At 41.9% G+C, this 19,879-nt stretch overlaps 1 protein-coding gene across 1 annotated transcript in view; it reads right to left on the reverse strand.

Annotated features, from left to right (window-relative positions):
* Positions 1-19,879, reverse strand: part of FER1L6 (fer-1 like family member 6) — a 777,028-nt gene that overhangs the window by 170,501 nt on the left and 586,648 nt on the right. Inside the window, exons 29-32 of the mRNA XM_078686795.1 lie at positions 14,128-14,252; positions 7,441-7,572; positions 4,228-4,353; positions 801-928 (exon numbers count right to left, since the gene is read on the reverse strand). Coding sequence (XP_078542921.1) covers positions 801-928; positions 4,228-4,353; positions 7,441-7,572; positions 14,128-14,252 — 511 coding nt within the window. The remainder of the gene's footprint in view (positions 1-800; positions 929-4,227; positions 4,354-7,440; positions 7,573-14,127; positions 14,253-19,879) is intronic.

A 19,879-nucleotide genomic window follows, 5' to 3' on the forward strand; every position in this document is an offset into this window, starting at 1 on the left:
TCAATGTCAACAGGTTATTAGAGGTCTTTAGTTTAATGAGGCCATACAATGCTTCCATGCACAGGGGAGATCCTGTGAACTCTCATGGCCCATTAATTGAATACCTTCTCTCCATACCTGTACTATATATAGCTAGTCCATGTTTTACCTGCAAGCTCAACTCAGCATTTGCTTGCCCGTCTAAATACCTCCTATCTAGCCGTGAAGCTATCATATAGAATTTCCACCTACTGCCTAGTCACTTAGCTGCCCCTTACTCCTTCTAAGGTCATCTACCCATCCTTCTGCCATCTCCCTTGCCCATTCCCACAATGTCCCTTATCCCTCTCTCCTATTGCCACTCCCTGTCACCGGTACTCAAACTTACTTATTGTTTACATTTTACATATATTTTATCACTCTAAATACCCATTACATAAGTAGGGAGTGAATCAGGAGAGTTCCAAAAAGCTGAAACATTAGAAAATGGATTGTGGAATTATATGTAGCATACTGATATATTTCTTTATACAAGTAGGAGTAAATGAAAGTATCTTTTCTGAACAAGAACACTGGTTAAGAAGTGATTAAATGAAGGAAGGAAATGTCTATGAAAGCTAAATGACTGCTATGGTGACTGATACTAATAAAGATGTGCATTGCTAACAGTAGACAGGGTAAAAAACCACTGGCTATGGCAGCCTTTATTGAATGATAAAACATACTTTTTTCTTTCCGACAGAGATCATGACAATACTATTTCATGCTTCTATAAAAAAAAATTACATAATAAGAATAGGAAAACAGCTAAATTCACTCACCTTCCAAAAACTGGATTTAATTGCTTAGGGATATAATTTTCACGATCTTTGATCTCTGTTTTGCCAATCCTGAGAACTATGTATGGGTCAGATTTTCCATCAGGATCAGCTGGGGTAAGATTGAATCCCTATAAATAAAACAAAAAAGTTTTACACATATAATCAACATGTCTAACCTTATCAGTTTGTCATTGGTTTGAAGTGGGCAAATGGGTAGATAATTGTTTACATATGTAAAGCTCACTTTGCAGCTTGGTACTGCTCAAGAAAGATGTTAACTCTGGACCAGTGTTAGGAAACAACATGATAAGCTAATCTCTGATTTTGGGACACTTACAATCTGCAGGTTTTTCAAAGAGTGGGACAAAGGAAAAGAAACAAAATATGTATTCACTTGGAACGTTAAGAATGGTTTGTGGTAGACTGTAATTTAAAATCCAACTTTACCATAAAAGAGGATTTTAATTCCAAAGACACCAAACATGAAGTGGTGGAATGTTCCCATTTGGAAATTACTTCTTATTAAACGTAATAAGGTAACTCCAATGTGTTATCCTAAGGTAGCAGAAGCCTCGCAATAGTGAAAAATAAATACAAGAATTTTTCACTAGAAGGACATGTAGAAATTAAATGTACATGTCCAATATTTTAAATAGATTGCACGCTGCCCTCTGGGCTGTCCAGCGCCTACTCTAGGGGTGACATATGCATTAAAAATGAAGGTTTGGGCCTGGCAAAAGGTTTATTTTGGCAAGTCAAAATGTCAGTTTAAAGTTGCATGCACAGGCTGCAATGGCAGGCCTGAGAGAGGTTTGCAAGGGTCCTTAAGTGGGTAGCATAGCCAGTGCCACTTAATTTACAGGCCCTGGGTACATGTAGGGCTTTATAAGGTATTTAATTATTCCAATTGGGGACAAGCCAATGTTACTATTTTTTAAAGAGTAAGACATGTCCAGGTAGTGAAAAAACGTAAATACGTTTTTCATTACTACAAGGCCTGTCTCTCCTAACGAATAACATTGTAGTTACCTTACTACATTTAATTAGCAATAACTTCCAAGTGGGGCCAGGGAATTTATTTACTTATTTGTCAGATTTATAATGCGCATAGATACCCCAGCGCAGACCGCAGACTCCAAAACACGAACCAAAGAGCAGAGGGGTTTAAGCCAGAAAAAGCCAGGTCTTTATGGCCTTCCGGAACACAAGGTGGTACTGGATCACTCTGATGGAAACCGGAAGCGAGTTCCAAAGTTGAGCAGCCAGACTGCGGAAGGAGCGGCCACCTGCTCTGGCTTTCAAAACACGCGGACTACAGACCAGAGCTGAGGCGGGAGATCTCAAAGGACGCCGTGGCACGTAGAACTCCAACAGTCCCGCCAAACCCACGGGTGCCTGAAGCGACAAGATCTTATGAGCCACACAAAGTGCCTTAAATTGAATGCGCTTCTCCACCGGCAACCAGTGGACTTTCCGAAGTACGTGGGAGGCAGAGCAAGAGTTAGGGAGGGCCACCAGCATGCGGGCAGCTGCATTCTGTGCCCTTTGCAGACACTTAACACTGGCCTTGTTCGCACCCAAGTATAGGCAATTACCATAATCCAGTCTCGACAAAATAGTAGACTGAAGAATAATTTGGCAAACCTTTGGAGGGAAAAAACCCAACAGTGGCTTCAGGCCACGCAGAAGCCCAAAACAAGCCCCGGCCACTACCTTGGATTGGGCGTCAAATGTCAGGCCACTATCAAACCAGATTCCTAGGTTTTTCACTGTCTCCTTTGGCAAGGGGGCAGGTTTCAAGCGATCTGGCCAACACTGCTAGGACCACAAACCCCGATCCTTCCCAAACAGCAGGATCTCGGATTTACTGGCGTTGAGCTGCAAACAGTTTGCCGCCATCCAGTCCGCAATCACAGCAAGGTCCTCTTTGAACTTGATCAAATTGGTGCACCTTTTTTTGGAGAATGTAATCACCAACTGGGTGTCATCGGCATACAATACCAGTGACAGGCCCCTTCCCTTCGCCAGCACTGCCAAAGGCTGGACGTAGATGTTAAATAGTAGGGGACTTAACACTGACCCCTGCTGTACCCCCTGGTGCAAGGCAAGCTCTTGGGAATGGAAAGGAGGCACGTGGGCTTGGAAAGACCTCCCCTCCAGAAAAGAATGTAGCCATTTCAGGGCTGCGTCCCTAATGCCTATTTCCTGCAGGTGTCTTAAGAGTATGGCATGGGAGACGGTGTCAAAAGCGGCACTTAGGTCCAAAAGGACCAAGGCCGCTGAGTCACCGACATCCAAGTTTGCCCGAATGGCCTCCGTGACTACCAGCAGAGCAGACTCAGTGCTATGACGGGCACGGAAACCATGCTGAGATGGATCGAAAACGGCATTCAGCTCAGAAAACTAGTTCATGTTTGGTGTCTTCGGAATTGTAATGAAAAATCCTCTCTTATGGTAAAGTCGGATTTTAAATTACAATTTTGAAAATGCCACTTTTAGAAGGTTGGCGTTTTCCTGCCTTAGCAAATTAGTGTTTGCAGCCTGTCTCTGAGTCACACGACTGGGTGTAGTTGGCAGTTGGGCTTTGTGTATTCCTTCTAGACAATCACACACAACAGAGAGCTTAGGTGTGCGTGGATCACTGGCAGGATGGAAGGGCGGAGTTAGGCACTGCCACTTACACCTGAATAGGCTGTTCTGGCTTCACACAAAGTATTGCATACACTCTATTAGTATGGAGCAAGGGCAGGGAAGGCAGGAAACCTGAACACTTCAAAGGCAATCCTGTAGAAGTTTCTTCCACTTCAAGGCACCAGGTATAAATATTGTACCCCAGACACCAAATCTTCAGCACACCTCTGGACCTGTGGTTAGTACAGAAGAAGGACTGCTGTGCTGCTTTGCCACCAGAAGGTCTGCCACTCTGCTGCCATGCTACCCTGCTGCTTTCCTGCCTGCTACCTTGCTTGCTACTGAGAAGGAAGATTGGACCTGCACCTTGTCATTTCAGGCTTAAGTGACTTCAAGGGTCAGCCAGCTGACTTCCTGTTCTGAGCTAAAGGGACATAACGATCTCCAGAGGCTCCCTGCACGCGCTCAGCTGACCTGCTGCCTGGACCTGCAACTGGGCTTGCCAGAGCACTGATGGCCTCGGCTGAATCTAGTTCCTGACCCCCCAGGGCTGCCTCTCAGGTCCAGGGCCCTTCATGTGGCCACAGTTTAGTTAACCTAGAGTTTTTGGGATCTTCACTAATGTAAAGGGGCCAGTTCAAGCCACAATCTTGTTGCCCACACTACCAGCCAACGCAAAGTGAAATACAATGCATTTCTAATTCCTAGCAACATATTTAAAAAAAAAAAAAGAGCAAATTAATATAATGCTTATCGAGAGAGCTGAAATCAAATTGGAAAAATGTTCACTACTTACTGCAACAATATACACTCTTATCATAACTTTCACAGCATGGTTTGGTGGAAGTCCTTGCAGTATCCTAAGCTGTCCAGTTTCTGCTGAGCTCGAATCCTCTGGACTTTTGTAAATACTGAAGCATCCCTGGAAATAAACGGAACGACTTAAAAATAATGTTATGCGTGAAATAAAAGCACCTTACAATATAACTGTGACTGTGTAAGAGATTAAACTTTGTAACAATTACAAATTTCAATTCCTTTGTTTAAATAATTCATACAGTGCTACATTGATTGCCTATGCCACTTCAGAGCAATAGATGTAAGATATGAAAGAAAGGGGGTGGGGGACAGAGGTTAAACCAGAGGATCCAACCGGATGCATAAGGGGGTTCTGCATTCTTTAATTGTTCTCATAATAAGATTAGTCATTTATAGAAATGTTAATCTGAGAAGTTTGGTTTTCAGGGCTTCAGAAAATTTAAGGTACAACAAAATGTATGTCAACAACACACAGTGTTTGAAGAACTATTGCTTCTTACTTGCAATAAGGAACAGTAGCTAAATACTATTTAGATCGTTCTACACACTTGGGTAGAATGTTCCAAGATAAACACAGAGAAATAAAAGAACACCTATTGAATGCTGGAGCAGTCAGTATGTATCAGCCATTACTGGTTCTGTACCACTGCATAGTCTTCAATGGAGCTCTCAACTTTCCTATGATCCATTGTAGCCTTATAGCCCGCTGCCAAGGGCTATACCCATTTTTAACCTGGTTAGGGCCTTTAACAAGTGGAATAGCCCAAAGCAGAAAAGCTAAAAGGATATTAAAATATTCTACCCGCAGAGGTTAAAATGTTCTAAATTAAATAGATGGAAAAAGAAAGGCAAACTTTGGAATGTTAAAGTTGCAGACCTATACCAGCCTTTATTGGTCCTCAACCACTCTCAGTGGAACCCTCAACATTCCAATGGTCTAATATCCAATATTATTTAGTGACTGAGAGGATTAAGCTAAACGATTGTCCAGGCAACAGAAAATCAGCTTTCAAGCAGTTCAGCCTGAAGCAGTTTCAAAAATAATTTAGAATGCATTTACCTACTTTATAATAGCTCCTTGCTTCAGATTGATAACAATGCAGTTGAAACTTCCAAGGGAACAGTGTATTTTCAATGTTGGTTTAACTTTAGTTTCTCTGGCATAACGAATTTCAATTGACCAGTTAACATTAAGTTCCCTAGATCTAGTTGTTTTTAAATATGGGCTTTTCCAATCGGGTCAATTTCAATTGGGTTGCGTTAGACAGGCAAACCAGCTACAACTGGCTCATGAAATATTTCAGATAGCACAACGCAGAAACAGTTGAAGAAAGAACTTTGGCTATTTGTAAATAACGAGGTTCTCTGATTGTTTAAGAGATGTCTTCCAGTTCTTCCATGGATTTGTCCCCATAGCTTGTGAATCCATGGCGGTAAAACCTTTGTTTAAGAAAGCATGTGAGAGCTCAAGGGACCTGAATAATTTAATCCCAATATATTTCTTTCCTTTTTTGCAGATTCTTCACCAACAAATGTGGCGAGCAGAGAACAAGATTCTGGCCTGATTTCAAGTAGGCTTTTAACCTGGCACTAGTGCTAAGTTATTTGTGCTCTCTGTTCTAAATGATGTCAAGACCCTTGTTGATGGCAGTGGTGTTAGAACGCTGGTCCTTTTAGCTCTTTCAGCTGTCTTCAATGTCACTGACTGCAACATCTTAATTAAGCCCTTGGCAAAAGCCGGGTTTGCAGGCACTGTCCTGGACTGGACTGGATTTAATCCTTCTTTGCTGATAGATGTTATGTAATGGCATCCCGCCCTTTTTCTGTGAAACCAGGTAAATGACTTGATTCTATCACAATTTCCTTTTATCTGTACATCTGTTACATGGCTAAATATTCACACCAAGTACAGGCATTTACCCTTCCAGAAGATGAACCCATCAAAAATGGAGCAACACTGCGTGGCCTTTGGTCGTGAGTGTACCACTTCTACAGGCAAAAATAAAGTAGTTGTGAAACTGGGCACTCCAACTGGATCCAGATTGTCTTATAAGAGCCAAAAGGCCAATGGTGGCACTACCTGATTTATACAGCTGAAGATCCTGAAAAAGATCCTTCCATTTACTGACACTCAATATCGCATTCCTTTCATCAATGTGCTGATCCAGTCTAGACTTCACAATGCCAACTCAAGGTATCTGGCGAACATGGGAGAACACCTAAACCCACTTCAAGTCATGTAAAATGCTGCTGCCTGGCTGGTTTCAAGACTTTCAATAAGGGAACATTTCTCACTAATGCTTTGATTTTTACACTGGTCACCTATGTGCAGCAAGATCTGCTTTAAAGCCTTTTCAATTGTGCATATTCCTGAATATCTGTCAGTGGGGCACTCATAATTCTGCACTGCCCTTTGAAACAAGGTGAAATCACTGATCCTCTTCTTATGTGTTAAATCCAATCTCAACATTTTATAATCCATTTGAAAGCCTGCCTTCTTAACCAGTATTCACAGAGCCTGCCTTCAGGTTGTCTTACCAGGTTTCTCCAACTTCAACTGTGTTCCCACTTTCAATTAGTGTGTTTAAGTCAATAAAATCTGTGATCATGAGCTATGTAAATAATTAACCATAATTGTGCTAATCACCCCTCAGATTTCTGGTCCTCCATTCAAAAGGCCTAAATCCAAAAATACGCCACTTCTTCGTGTTATAGATTCCTGCATACAATTTGGACTCAGTGGCTTTCCAGTGAGGCCAAAGCCGATTGTAAAGAGAGAGACTTTTAGGGCCCAGTGTAAATGCCAGGAGGACAGGCACCCGTTTGTTGCCCAACATTCGACGGCTCTACTAAAACTCCATTCAGATAAATCAATCAGTTTTGCTAACCAGAACCCTGATTGTGCACCTCACATGGACATGAGGACTGAACCAATATTACTATCTTTGTTGGATCATGAGCTGCAGAAAGAGGAACTATGGAGACAATGGCTGGGGTATACTGCTTGGAGAAATAAGGCTACAGCCATGCCCTCTTCATTATCTCTTCCTATATGCACACACTTTGTGTGAACATAGTAATTGTTCTGCATATTTTGTACCGGATACCATAACTTCCTAGGCAGCATCACGTTTTATGAATCCTCATACTTACTGCTTGCACATTGTTCCATTATGAAAGTCTTGCATACCTTGAATTTGCCAATGACTCTTTCATCATAGACACTTTGATCTTCGTCATTAGCTTTTCCCCTGAAGAGCTCAAAAGTTTTCACCCAGTCTTCAAATTTCTGAAACTCGCTCTCCAGTTCTCCATCATATATCTGCAAGAACAAAACACAGCTAAGCTTCCATTTTCAAGCATATCAGTGGTTGTTTACTTAATGAACTGGAATTGAATTGAAATGAGGCCGATTTGAGACTTTGGCAGGGCATTTCTTGTGAAGAAGAGGAAAGTGAACCACAAATGAATGATTCCCTAAAACCACTGTTGTCAACAGAAACACCAATATTGGACACATTAAGGAAGGTGCTGTGAAAGAAGTGCACCTCAGCATATGGCACTGAATTGATTTTCAAATATGATGCTGGAAACACAACCGTCCAATGAGAACTTTGATAGCGAGCCACTATGTAAACATAAAGACGTATTTATCGAGATCTCATGTACGTTTGTGTGACAGGAACTATAACGTAAGTGCACTTACCAGGTTCAAAATGAACAGGTCATATTCATCACAGAGATTGTCGAGGGACAGAATAGTGGATCCGATATTATTTGCAACATTTACTACATTGAAGGATGTTGGGATTACCTTTAAAAGCCCTTTTGATGTGTTTGAACCTCACAAATGAGAAATGAAGCTTCCATGCACTTACATCAATTGTGTCCAGTATCTTACTGGTTATCTGCATAAATATATAATATTGGTCAAAAAGCCATCAAGCGAGGGAGCAAAGGAAACATTCCTTCAACAACACTAAAGAACAATAGCACAGAGAGAAGGATGGATTATCATATTGCAGCATCAGCACCACAGTATCATATGAAACAGATAACAGTATGTAGCGGAAGAAGATAATCATCAGCAACAAGGATTCATTTCAAGAAAAGCGAGGTACAAAAGGTGTTCAAAAGATGGTACTACGACCTTGAATACTAAAAACTCTACTTATAAGTTCAAAGCGTTACAGAATGCACATATTGTATACATTTGTAAATTAATGAACCATTGTATATCATGGGTCATTGGGCTTCTGTTGTATAGTAGATCATCCCAACTACTGATCTATTATTTCTAAAGAGAATAAAATCCTACCTTACTTATTTACATTTTATTTTCACATACAGGCAATGTACATAAATGGAAATTTCATAATGAGATTGACAGGGCTTTAAGTGTGCAGGAGGAGGGCGTGGCTACCGGAGTAAGTGTTGTCCCATTGAGGTCCAGCTGCTTTGGTATTTATTGGCTCCAAAGAACCATATAGTAATAATATATTTTATAAAGCGCATAGCTACCTCACATGATGTGTCCCAGCATTAGAAGCAGAACTTTGCACACTATGCACCACTTTAAAGTCTCAAATCTTCTGCCTTCAAAACCAGGTTTTAAGTCTCCCCCTAAAAAGCACTTCTGATTGCAACTGAAATAGCGACAGGGCCAAGGCGTTCCATAACCTTGTGCCCAGATAACCAAAAGAAATGCCTCCAGATCGAATTCTCTTTACCCTAGGAACAATCGGGGATGGACTAGCACCTACCCACATGAGCAGGTCATCAATCCTTTATCCAGTGTTCTGAGCTGACCTTCAATTCCTAACATTAGTTTAGGGGTATGAATGAGATTCATATACTGAGGCATACAGATTGCACGAGTGTTGATGGGAAATTATGCAGAACGCAGCATATTCATCCCCTCTGTGGATTGGACCAGTTCATGACTAATGAAACTTGAGGGAGCATAGGCAGAGGACAGAGGCTGACATTCTTTTTACAAATTAGTGACACACTTGGCACTGTGATGGCCCCATCCCTGGGTCAGCACCCATCTGTTTCTGTCATACATATTAATTGTGCACTTGCTGCACATTTTACAGAGTCACACTTACACTTTGGGCCTGTTTACAATGTCGGACAGACCGCCACCGGCAGGCCATCGGTGGTGGTCCATCCAAGATCCAGGGTATCGTTCCGACTGCCAGTTTACAATACCGGTGGTTGGAGCGATTGGGGCAGGGGGAAAGATCGACGCCTCTGACAGGCTCAAGGACCCGGTCAGGGCAGCGGTCGGAGCCTAATCCCTACAGTGGGGGTGCTGCCTGAAGAGGCACCGCCGTAGGGATTAAGATGTCAGTTTGTGACAGCCTTTTCATGGCAGTCCCACCGCCATGGCCCGGGGGGGGCCGGCAAACATCCATACACTGTGTGCCAGGCAGCACATGGTGCCTGGTAAACGGTGCACAAATGTTTTCAAAATGCTATATGCTATTGCGGCTTGTGCAGCGGCCATTTTCCTGGGCCGCTGTACAAGCTGCAATAGTAAAAAGCATTTTACGACCACCTGCATGGGTGTCGTATCGCAATTGGGCTGTCTGGACCTCTGAGTCCTTGTGGCATGGTCTCATGCTCGAAATGATGGCGGTGGGACGCTCGTTTGACTTCCATCGTAAAGAGGCCTTTGCAATGAACCACAAGCCAAATGTACGTTTTATTGTGGGTATGACTAAGGCGTGAACCTGGCTCGAGCCAGGATGCTAAAGACACACTGAGCTTCCATTTACAAGACAAGTAAGAGACAAGCAGTGATAGTTTTTTGAAGCTCCCTGTAAAGGTATATAATATCCATGCATAATGTTATGGAGTGGCACTTAGTGCTGTTTACCCTTCAGTGGAAACTTCTCTTATACTTCGGAGTATTCTATCAGAAAAAACCCGGTAACTGAACAAATGACTAGCAGATACTGCAACCCAGGGAGCCCCTCAAACCGTGGCATTTCAAGCTAACTTGGACATTTCTAGAGCTCAAGCTCATTCTGCTTCTAGGAGCAATTGAATCTTAGATCATTCTTTGTTTAAGAGCAACTGCATTTTTGTAAATTTATTTAAGAGGGAAGAACAATTATATTGACTCTGTTTAGGTCTATTATTTGCTCTACAGGTAACAAACATCATTACAACAAGCATACCAGCTTACAGAGCTTGAATAGCTGACACTAATATTTGTGGCTTAGCTCATTCGCTCGTAAAGTCATTATGAGTGAATATCCTAATTCAGAGGGGGCTGTTCACAAAAAGCTGCTGCCTATCAGAATTAATTCCCCCATCGGAATTATGAGTATATGACTTTAACCGGTGGCTTTCAGTTCCAAAAGCAGCCAAAAACTCAGGTTGAAAGTCTGTCCCAAAATGAGGACTTACTGGCAAATAAGATATGGAATTACCAATTCCCTTGGTATTTCATAATTTCTGAGGGAACCCTCAGGGTCCAACTCATTATGGCTGGGTTTTCCCCAGAGTTACTGGTATCTATGGAATTGGTAACTCCATGGTTAGGAAAAAATGTACTGCATTTCATGGGCCACTCATGAGAGCTTCTGCTTATATTTATTACCCAGTAACCATGAAAGAATGGGGGATCAGTCTGATAACATTCAGAGAGGGGAAAGAGTCGCATTCATTTGAAACACGCTTTAATGACATTTCGACATTAAACTGCTGATTGATTACAATAATTTGAAGTTAACTGAGGGTCAGAATCATCATAAAAACCACCCTGCAAGCCAAGAGGTTGACACCATAGCTGGTCATGGAGGACATAAGAAATGTGGAAAAAATGGCACATGTTTATCTTTTGCCTCTCGCATTAGGGGAACAAGGCAGAACAGACGTGGACCAGGTCAAAGGAGCAGAGCTCAATTTGAGACAATGGAGCCCACCAGCACTCCCTTCTGGGTACTGGCACTTGTTTTTCCTGGTCAGAGAGCAAGAAAGGGAAAAACATACTAAAGGGAAAGAAGGAGGAAGAGAAAGATAGAAAAACTGTCACAAAGAGAGAAAGCAGGAACCTGCAAGAGTGAGATAAGGCAGCGGAGAATGTCTGGTAGTGGATTAAAGAGGCATGAGGCGACATCAAACTAGCAGCCTTGGTATTCAGCTATTCAGCTCTGACAGCTAATAGCACCGGCCTTGGGCTCCTGAGCAAAGCTTTGAGCACTGACACTCATTCTTTTAACCATCATTCCTGTATGGCAGAAAAAGAGAATGAAAGCAAAAGGATATGACGTTTGCAAACACACTGTTCACACATATTGTGACCATAAATCTAATAAATATTCTTTCTTTTAACAAGAGGTCATAGACAAAAGAATAATGGAGTTCTGTCCTATATTTTTATGTGCTGAGTTTTCCACCCCGACTGCCAAGTCTCTGCAGTTGCAAATGTAGTGTTAGTACTTTGTGAATACCCAAAAAATGTTTAACTTACATTTACTGTACATTTATCTTTGTGAATCAGTCTAGAGGGGAAGTACAGATAGCAAAGCATTTAAAATGGGGAGAAATTTGTAATGTGACTGTTCATATTTTATGCATATACAACTAGTTCAAATATACATGACTGTACCCTCTTTGCTCTTTTATTGATAGAGAGTTTAATGTTTTGGTAAATTCACAAAGCAATGTAAAAGCATGTAAAAGAATACCCCCGTAGTGTTTCTTCCCCCACTCATAAATGCACTTGCGAGTAGGCCCCAGGCCTGGACTGGCCGTAGCGGGCACCAGGCAATCCCCCGGTGCGCCGCACGGGTGGGGAGCGGTTTTGGGCCCCTGGGGGGCGATTTTGTTACAGGGCTGTTTTTGCAAAATTGGCCCTGTAACAAAATCGGCCCAAAACCGGCCCTGGCAAAGAGCTCGGCGGCACCCCCAACCCCCGGGGAGCACTTTGCCAGGGCCGGTTTCTGATCTTAAAATATACTCCGGTATACTCGCATCTAGATTGGCAAAAATAATCAAATCTATAATCAATCCGGACCAGAGGGGGTTTATACCCGGCCGTCAACTCAATGAACTTACGTTCCAAGTAGTAGGAGCGATAGATATAGCAACAAACAGGGGACTGCCACTTGCCATGGTTGCGATCGATGCAGCAAAAGCCTTCGATCAAGTGAACTGGTTATTTCTTTGGAAAACTATGGCGAAGTTTGGGTTTCCAGATATCCTCATCGAAGGCATTGTAACATTATATAGGAATCCCCGGGCCAAAGTCTTGGTCAACGGTTGCCTTACAGACTGGTTTAACATCTCAAGGGGAACGAGGCAGGGTTGTCCCCTATCTCCCCTCCTCTTTGATATTTATATTGAGCCCTTTGTCTGTTCCTTCAGATCAGATCCAGTAATCCTACCATTTAAAATAGGGGATTTGACGCTTAAGACAGCATTATATGCTGACGACCTCCTTCTATACACATCTAATCCGGCCGAGGCTATTCCTAGGTTGTTCGACTTGGCTGAGGACTTTGGTACTGTGGCTGGATATAGAATCAACAAAGACAAAACAGACATTATGAGCTGGAACAACCTAACCCAGATACCAGAAGCTAAACAAAAAATCAGATACCTAGGAATTTATGTTACTCACAACCTGGACAACGTTTCGAAAGTAAGTTGGGAGATGGTGGTAAAGGAAGTGAGGAAATTATTGACCAGACCGCTTAACATCTACGGTAGAGTTAATCTGGTCAAAATGATTATCTTGCCGAAAATTACCTTTCTATTTAATTCCATCCCCCTCAATTTCAAGAAAAAGTAAAAATGTTTTGGCAGTTAGGATGGGACCTAAGAAAAAAGAAAGTCAGATCACGAATTATTTTCATTTTCCGTCATCACTTTTCCAGTAAGAAGATTTTGTTGTATGGAGCTGCTTCTGCAAGATGGGTCACAAAACTCGTGCGAAATGGTGGCATTCAGTATCTTAACAGAAAGGAAAGTATTCAGATGAGATGAGCTGTACGCATTAAGAAATAGAATTATAGATTGGTAATGGTGAATTATTGGGATGTTTTTCACTGAGGGTTTTGAGTGACATGAAATAAACAATGTCTATGATGCCACTCAGAAGCCTGAGGTGAACATCCTCATAATTCACATTTTACCCATCTATAATTCTTTGTTATGCACAGCCCTAAAATCATCTGTCCTTGCATTCAACTGTTACACATAGACAAATGAGTAATGTGGGAGCCATACATAACATTGCCTCTCCTTCCTAATACAAATGTGGAAAAATACCTGCCATCCTTAATCAACCCCCACCACCTTCCCTGCCTTCCTTCCTGCCTCCTGCAGCTGTGCTTTCTGCTTTCATTCAAAGCAGACAAGCAGATGCTGAAAGGCATCTGAGAGAGCCCAGTCAGACTGGCCTAGATGGCCTTTATGACGTAGCAACAGTAGGTAACAAGTTTTGTTTTCAACATTTGCAATGTCATAGCAGCGTGATACGAGATTTAGAATCACTCTGGCTGCCATTATGGTAAAATGGCTTTTCACTTAGTACCTTCCAGTGTGAGACTCTGGAACAAATGTGGATCGCTCAAGGAGAGCAGAGACAGCCATTGTGCGTGGCTTACAGCTTCTTTTTGATAAAAGAAGTCACACAAAAGTAAAATGAGAGAAAGAACTGAAGGTTTAACACACTGACTTTTATAAGTACAGTGCTGTCAGATGAGCTGGAGCTTGAAGTACTATGCAGCAGGTACCTACAATGAGCTTGACCTAGTGCGAATGTTTATCCGGCGAGTGGCCCAGCGCACGGCGTGTGGTGGAGAGAGTCAGATGAGTGTATGAAATGTCACCCCTGCAATGCTAATTGCATCATTACCTCTAATGTTTCCAGTTTACGTTCTTCATCTTTTGGCTTCTTTTTCACAACAGGAATTTGACCTTTCTTTTTCTTTTCTGGTTCTTCGGCAATGGTAACAGCAACCTGACCAGGTACCAAAGTGTCTAGAGAAAATCAGGTGGGTAAAGGGTGCACATGTCAGTAGGAATAAGAGTATGCATATACATATATTTAAAAACAAACAGTATGTGCCCCTTCCTACAAAGATGTTGCCATGTAAAACAAGGCAAAATTATTAGCTGAGAAACTGCAGCGGTAGCCCCTCCATTAGGGCGGAGGAGCGTTCCCCCCTGCTTCCAGTGCAGCAAAGGTGAAAAATAAAATGATAATAAAATTAATTTATTACCATTTTCTTTTTCCCATTCCCCAACCTAAGGGTCCATTTGGGGGCAGGGTCACTGCTGCTGACCCAGACTGGGACAATATGTATAATTAGGCTCCAGGTAAATATCACCTGTTAAAGTATTGTTTTTTCCCTTGTGCTGTATTACCACATTAAAATACCATGGCAAATGTAATGAAGCCTATGAGTCCCAAGTACTAAACACTTTTTAACCTTCACAAAATCAAATGATTTGCGAATCCAAAAGCATTATATTTGTTGTATCCATTTTGTGAGCTAGAAAACTTTTTCTGACTCGCAAAAGGAGTTTTGCCACCCTTTCCAAATGTGTTAGAAATGGGTGTCTCTAATTGGCAATGGTTTGCACATTTGTCCAAGTAGGGACCCTTCTTCCCTGTCAAGGTAAGGGGGATGCACTTCCAAAATAACCCCTGCTCACCCCCTTGGTAGCTTGGCATGAGCATTGAAGCTTATCTCAGAGGCAGTGTCTATAGCATTTGTGATTGCATACAGTAACACAGTGAAAACAATACAAATGGACCACACGCCAGTTTAGAAAAAAATAAGCAAAACTTTATCCAAACCAACATGACAAAATATGACAAAATATCCAACCTACAATGCTGTAAAAATAGTTACTTTGCAAGATAACCTTTAAATTGCAGAAATAGCTGAAGAACACAGTTCCTCCGAGGCCTTAGCTCCGTCCGGGGCTACCACGATGCTGAAAGTGACAGAGTCAAAAAATCCAGCAGACCGTGTCGGTGCGGGGTCAACTAAAGCGAGGACTGACTCGAAAACAGTACCTTTCTCATTGCAACTGACACAATGGTGTGAGCCGGTCAGGGCAACCCTTGCGGTTGTGTTGCAAAAATGGAAGCAGCGCAGGGTGCGGTGCCCTCACAATGTGGTGCAGGAAGCGGCTTGTTGACAATCGTCCAGATGCCGTCAGTGAGGCCAAGGCTTGCGGTGCAAGGTAAGGCGGTGCTTGATGAAGTTCTGGCAGGTTGTGGTGCAGGCGACGGAGGAGATCGATGTTCTGGTCGAGCAGCGACGGTGTCGGTGGCGTCCTCCCAGGTTGAAGCAAGGCGGTGCAGAATGCGTTACCCACAGGACGCGGTGCAAACAACGCCTCGGTGACAACTGTCAAGATAACATGGGTGAGACCCAGGACGCGGTGCGAAGTGTGGCGTTGCCTTCTCCAGGGCCTTCAGGACACAGAATCATGCGTTGGACTCAGTGACAGCATTGGTTGCCCTTTTCTTCTGTGGCGACAGAAACCAGCAGATCCAAGGACGGTGTCATCTTACAAAAAAAAGTATTTTTATATTCTGAGTTCAGGCATACTAATCTCCATTTTCCTATCTTGTTTCCATTGGCAGTTATACGTATATGATTTTATAAGTTAACTCCCCATTCTGTCATATGGGACAGATAGCATGCAATAGTGAAAAACTAAATTGGCAGTATTTCACTATCAGGACATGCCACACACATCAGGGCATGTCCTACCTTTCACATAAACTGCACCCTGCCGACAGGGGTACATTGGGCGTACGTTAGGGGTGACTTAGAAAATAGAAGGTTTAGGGCCTAGCAAGTGGGTGCACTTGCCAAGTCGACATGGCAGTACTAGACTGCACACAGACACTGCAGTGGCTAGTCTGAGTTACCTTTGAAAGGTGTTTGTGTGGGTGGCCCAATCGGTGCTGCAAGCCCACTCGCAGCATTTGGTTTACAGGCCCTGGGCACACACAGTGCACTGTACTAGGGACTTAATAGTAAACCAAGTATGTCACTCATGGAATCACCAATCCATAACAACAATTTACAGAGGAGCACTTGCACTTTGGCATTGAACAGCAGTGACAAAGTGCCCAAACCATCTAGACCAGCAAAACGAAATCCAACACACAGCAAAACACAGGAGGCAAAAGGCAAAAAAATACAGGGGAAACCCACGCCAATGATGCCAGGTCTAACGAAATGGAAATAGACAGAGTTATGAAAGAAATATCTTCTGCTACTTGCAAGTTGCATCAGTGGTTTGTGAATACAATTGGGGTAACAAACCATTGCTCAATTACTGATACCTCAAAGGATGTGGTAGCTGATTTGCCAATGGATTCCTTAACCTTTGCAAATGGTGCCAGGCAGTCTGATGAAGTCCCAAACAGAAATATATGTATATATATAGATATTCTTTTTAAAGACATAACTCAGTCAGTCAGTCAAAGTTATGTTTATTTAGATCATAGTCTTTAAACAATGCAAAGAAATAATTACAAGTTAAAATATTCTACAACACTATTTATACAAAATTCACAAAATGGATACGTAGATTAAATAGGACGTACCAATAAAAACATTACTTCTTTAGGCAGCCCTGGCCTTTAAAAGTTATATACACTTAAGATCACCATTTTCTCTTATAAAAGCTATATAATTCATTTATTTATAAGATTTCTAAAAATTGTTACTCATATATTTTTTAGGAATCTTTGTACAACCTTGATATAGTTCCCTAGAGTGATTGCAATTTCAATAGTAGGCATTTCTGTAAGAAAGTTGACCGCCTGGGCCCGCGTTCTTATATCATATTTTAAGAATATTGGACGAAGACATAGTTTACACTGTTCTAGAATAATTATACAGTCTAACAGGATGTGCACTAAGTCACCTTTTGTACCCAGCCTGCACTTGCAACACCCTTTGTGGTCCAACATTTTTTATTTTAATTCTTCGTTTACCAACCACGGGTTAATACCAATTCGCATTCTTAATATCTCTTGTCTATACCAATGGTTCAGTAAGATATCCAGGTAAGGGAACCAGTTTTCATTAGACCAAGAATCCATCATATACTGTACGGATTTTTTCTTAGCCAGGTATTCCATGTCAGTTCTTCCAGACACTTGCCCGTGAAACTTCAAATCACTTTTAGTGCATTCTACTCATAGGGATTCTTGGCAGATAACCACCTTTATACACTCACAGGCCTGCCCCATTTTCTTCCTACTCGCTTTTGCCCATTTTAGATTACTAGATTGAATCTCTTTTCTACACCATTGTGCTACTTTCTGGCCTTTCTCATTTTCCAGACGTTTCCAGAATCTAATCACTGCTATTTGGGATTGAACCCCCCAGGCTGTTATTCCTTATTCAGTTCTTATTGCAGGGACAACAGAGTTTTTAGGCATTTTCCTTCCTCCAGGTCCCAGACACTTTTACCGCTCAAATAAAGGACCTCTGCACCATAGAGTACTTGTGGAGGTATCATTGCACTGAATGCCTTTAGCAACGGTCGGTGAGATGTATCCTCGTAGTCATGGTTAAAAATTTTCAGTCCAGAAATCGTTATCAGGGCTTTCGCTTTCTGAGCTTCAAGATGCGTTTGCCACTTTAGGGACTTATCAAACCACATCCCTAGGTAGCGATATTCATTAACAGATTCCAATTTGAGGTCACCTAAAAACCAATTAGACTTAATTACTTTTTTTCCGAAACATAAAATTTTCGTCTTGTCCGAGTTTACTGTTGAAAATTTCCTTGCACAGTATTGACTAAAAGATTTCAACATTCTTTGGAGACCCAATTCAGTCTGGTCTAATATTACCAGGTCGTCCGCGTATAGTAAACATGGCACCTTTTTACCATCCATTCTTGGACTTGCACTACCTTCAACTTCTAGACAGGCAGGTAAATCAGATAGAAATATAGAGAATAGCCAAGATGCAGCCCTGTCTCAGGCCATTTTCAATAGGTATTTTTGGCGTCAACGACCCCTCAGTATCCTTAATTACTTGTGCCCAATTACCTCGGTGTAGTTCTTTTATTATAGCCAGCAGGTCTTTTGGTATGTTTTTATCTATAAGAGTTTCCCAAAGACAGTTCCGGTCTACTGAATCAAACGCTGCATGAAAGTCAACGAAACAACAGCAAAGCTTACCATTTTGTTCCGTCGACTTTTGCGCTATTGCCCATAGGGCAAAGCAATGATCTTTCGTGAAGTGCCCTTCTCTGAAGCCCCCCTGTTCAGTAGGTACGATTGAGAAATCCTCGAGCCAATCATTTAGCCTATTCAGCACTATTTTTGAGAATACCTTTTCTCCTATATCTAGAAGATTGATCAACCTATAGTTTTGTGGAGCGTCCATGCTACCTTTTTTATGGATTGGCCTAATTACAGCACCCTTCCAATTCATTGGCATTCTACCTTCTGCTAATAATATTTGGAACAGTTGGAAAAGAAATCTCGCCTACCACTTTATCTGTGACTTTAGTATTATTGCTGGGAGATTGTCTGGCCCTGCTGCTCGGGTTAATTTCAGATTCCTTATTGTGCTCTCTACATTCTGTTCGGTAAAGTCTGATTTAAATTCTTCCGTTAATGCCTGCCAATGCTGGGGCTCTGTGGCTCTGGGATCTTTTCGAGGTCCATACAGTTCCTTCAAATACTTCTCCCAAGCTGCCTCGCTACGACACATTTCATTACTCCTGCTGAGGGAAGGGATGCTGCTTTTACCAGCTTCCAAAATTGTCTTTGATTTTTTGCTTCAATTGATTCTAGCAGATTTGCCCAGCATTTCTCTTTATACGATCTTTTTGTGTCAGTAACCATCTTTTTAAACTCACTTTTCAACTTATTAAGATAACTTTGCCTTGCTCGGCTGAACTTTTTCCTTAAGCTTCTTGATACTGTCCTTATCTCCCTTTTTTTAATTTGGCAGTCGACAGAGTACCATTTCAGTCGGCTGACCGGGATTGTTGCACTTTTTCTTTTATCTTTTTTCAATTCTATCCGGAGACACTGTACTACTTGGTATATCTTCTCCTTGTACCATTCCAGGTATGAGGAGAAGATAGACCATGAGCATAACTCATTCCTTTAAGAAAACCAGTCTGCTTAAAAAAATAAGTTTCCCATTTGGGAATGAAAACACAAGGATGGTGGTGTGCAGTTCCTTGCAGATGATATCCCTGTCTTTTTAGCCAGTCACAGGGGGTTGCAAATAATCACCTGCCTAATGCATAATCAAGACTGCAAACTATATCCACTAATGCACTTGAGCATCTATGCCCTTGGAAGCAGATTCACACACAATTTTTAAAAATCACAAATCTACGAATCATAGTGATAAGTCTAAATTTTGTAGGTTTACACGTTTTTTTTTTTTTATTTCAAAATATTTTTATTGAAAATAAATTTTACATATCCATAGAAAAGACATTCTTAATACTTGTACTGGTCTTGCAAGATTGCGGCCTGGCGGGGCCTGAGAGAGAAAAAAGGAAAAGAGAGAGAAAAGAGGGGGGGGAGGGGGTGGGTTGGTTATCGTTCCAGGTATGCGTCGAGAGCTTCCCACATATTCTCCTTGGCCGTATGAT

This window comes from Lissotriton helveticus, chromosome 4_1 (genome assembly GCF_964261635.1).
Source record: "Lissotriton helveticus chromosome 4_1, aLisHel1.1, whole genome shotgun sequence".
Taxonomy (NCBI): domain Eukaryota; kingdom Metazoa; phylum Chordata; class Amphibia; order Caudata; family Salamandridae; genus Lissotriton; species Lissotriton helveticus.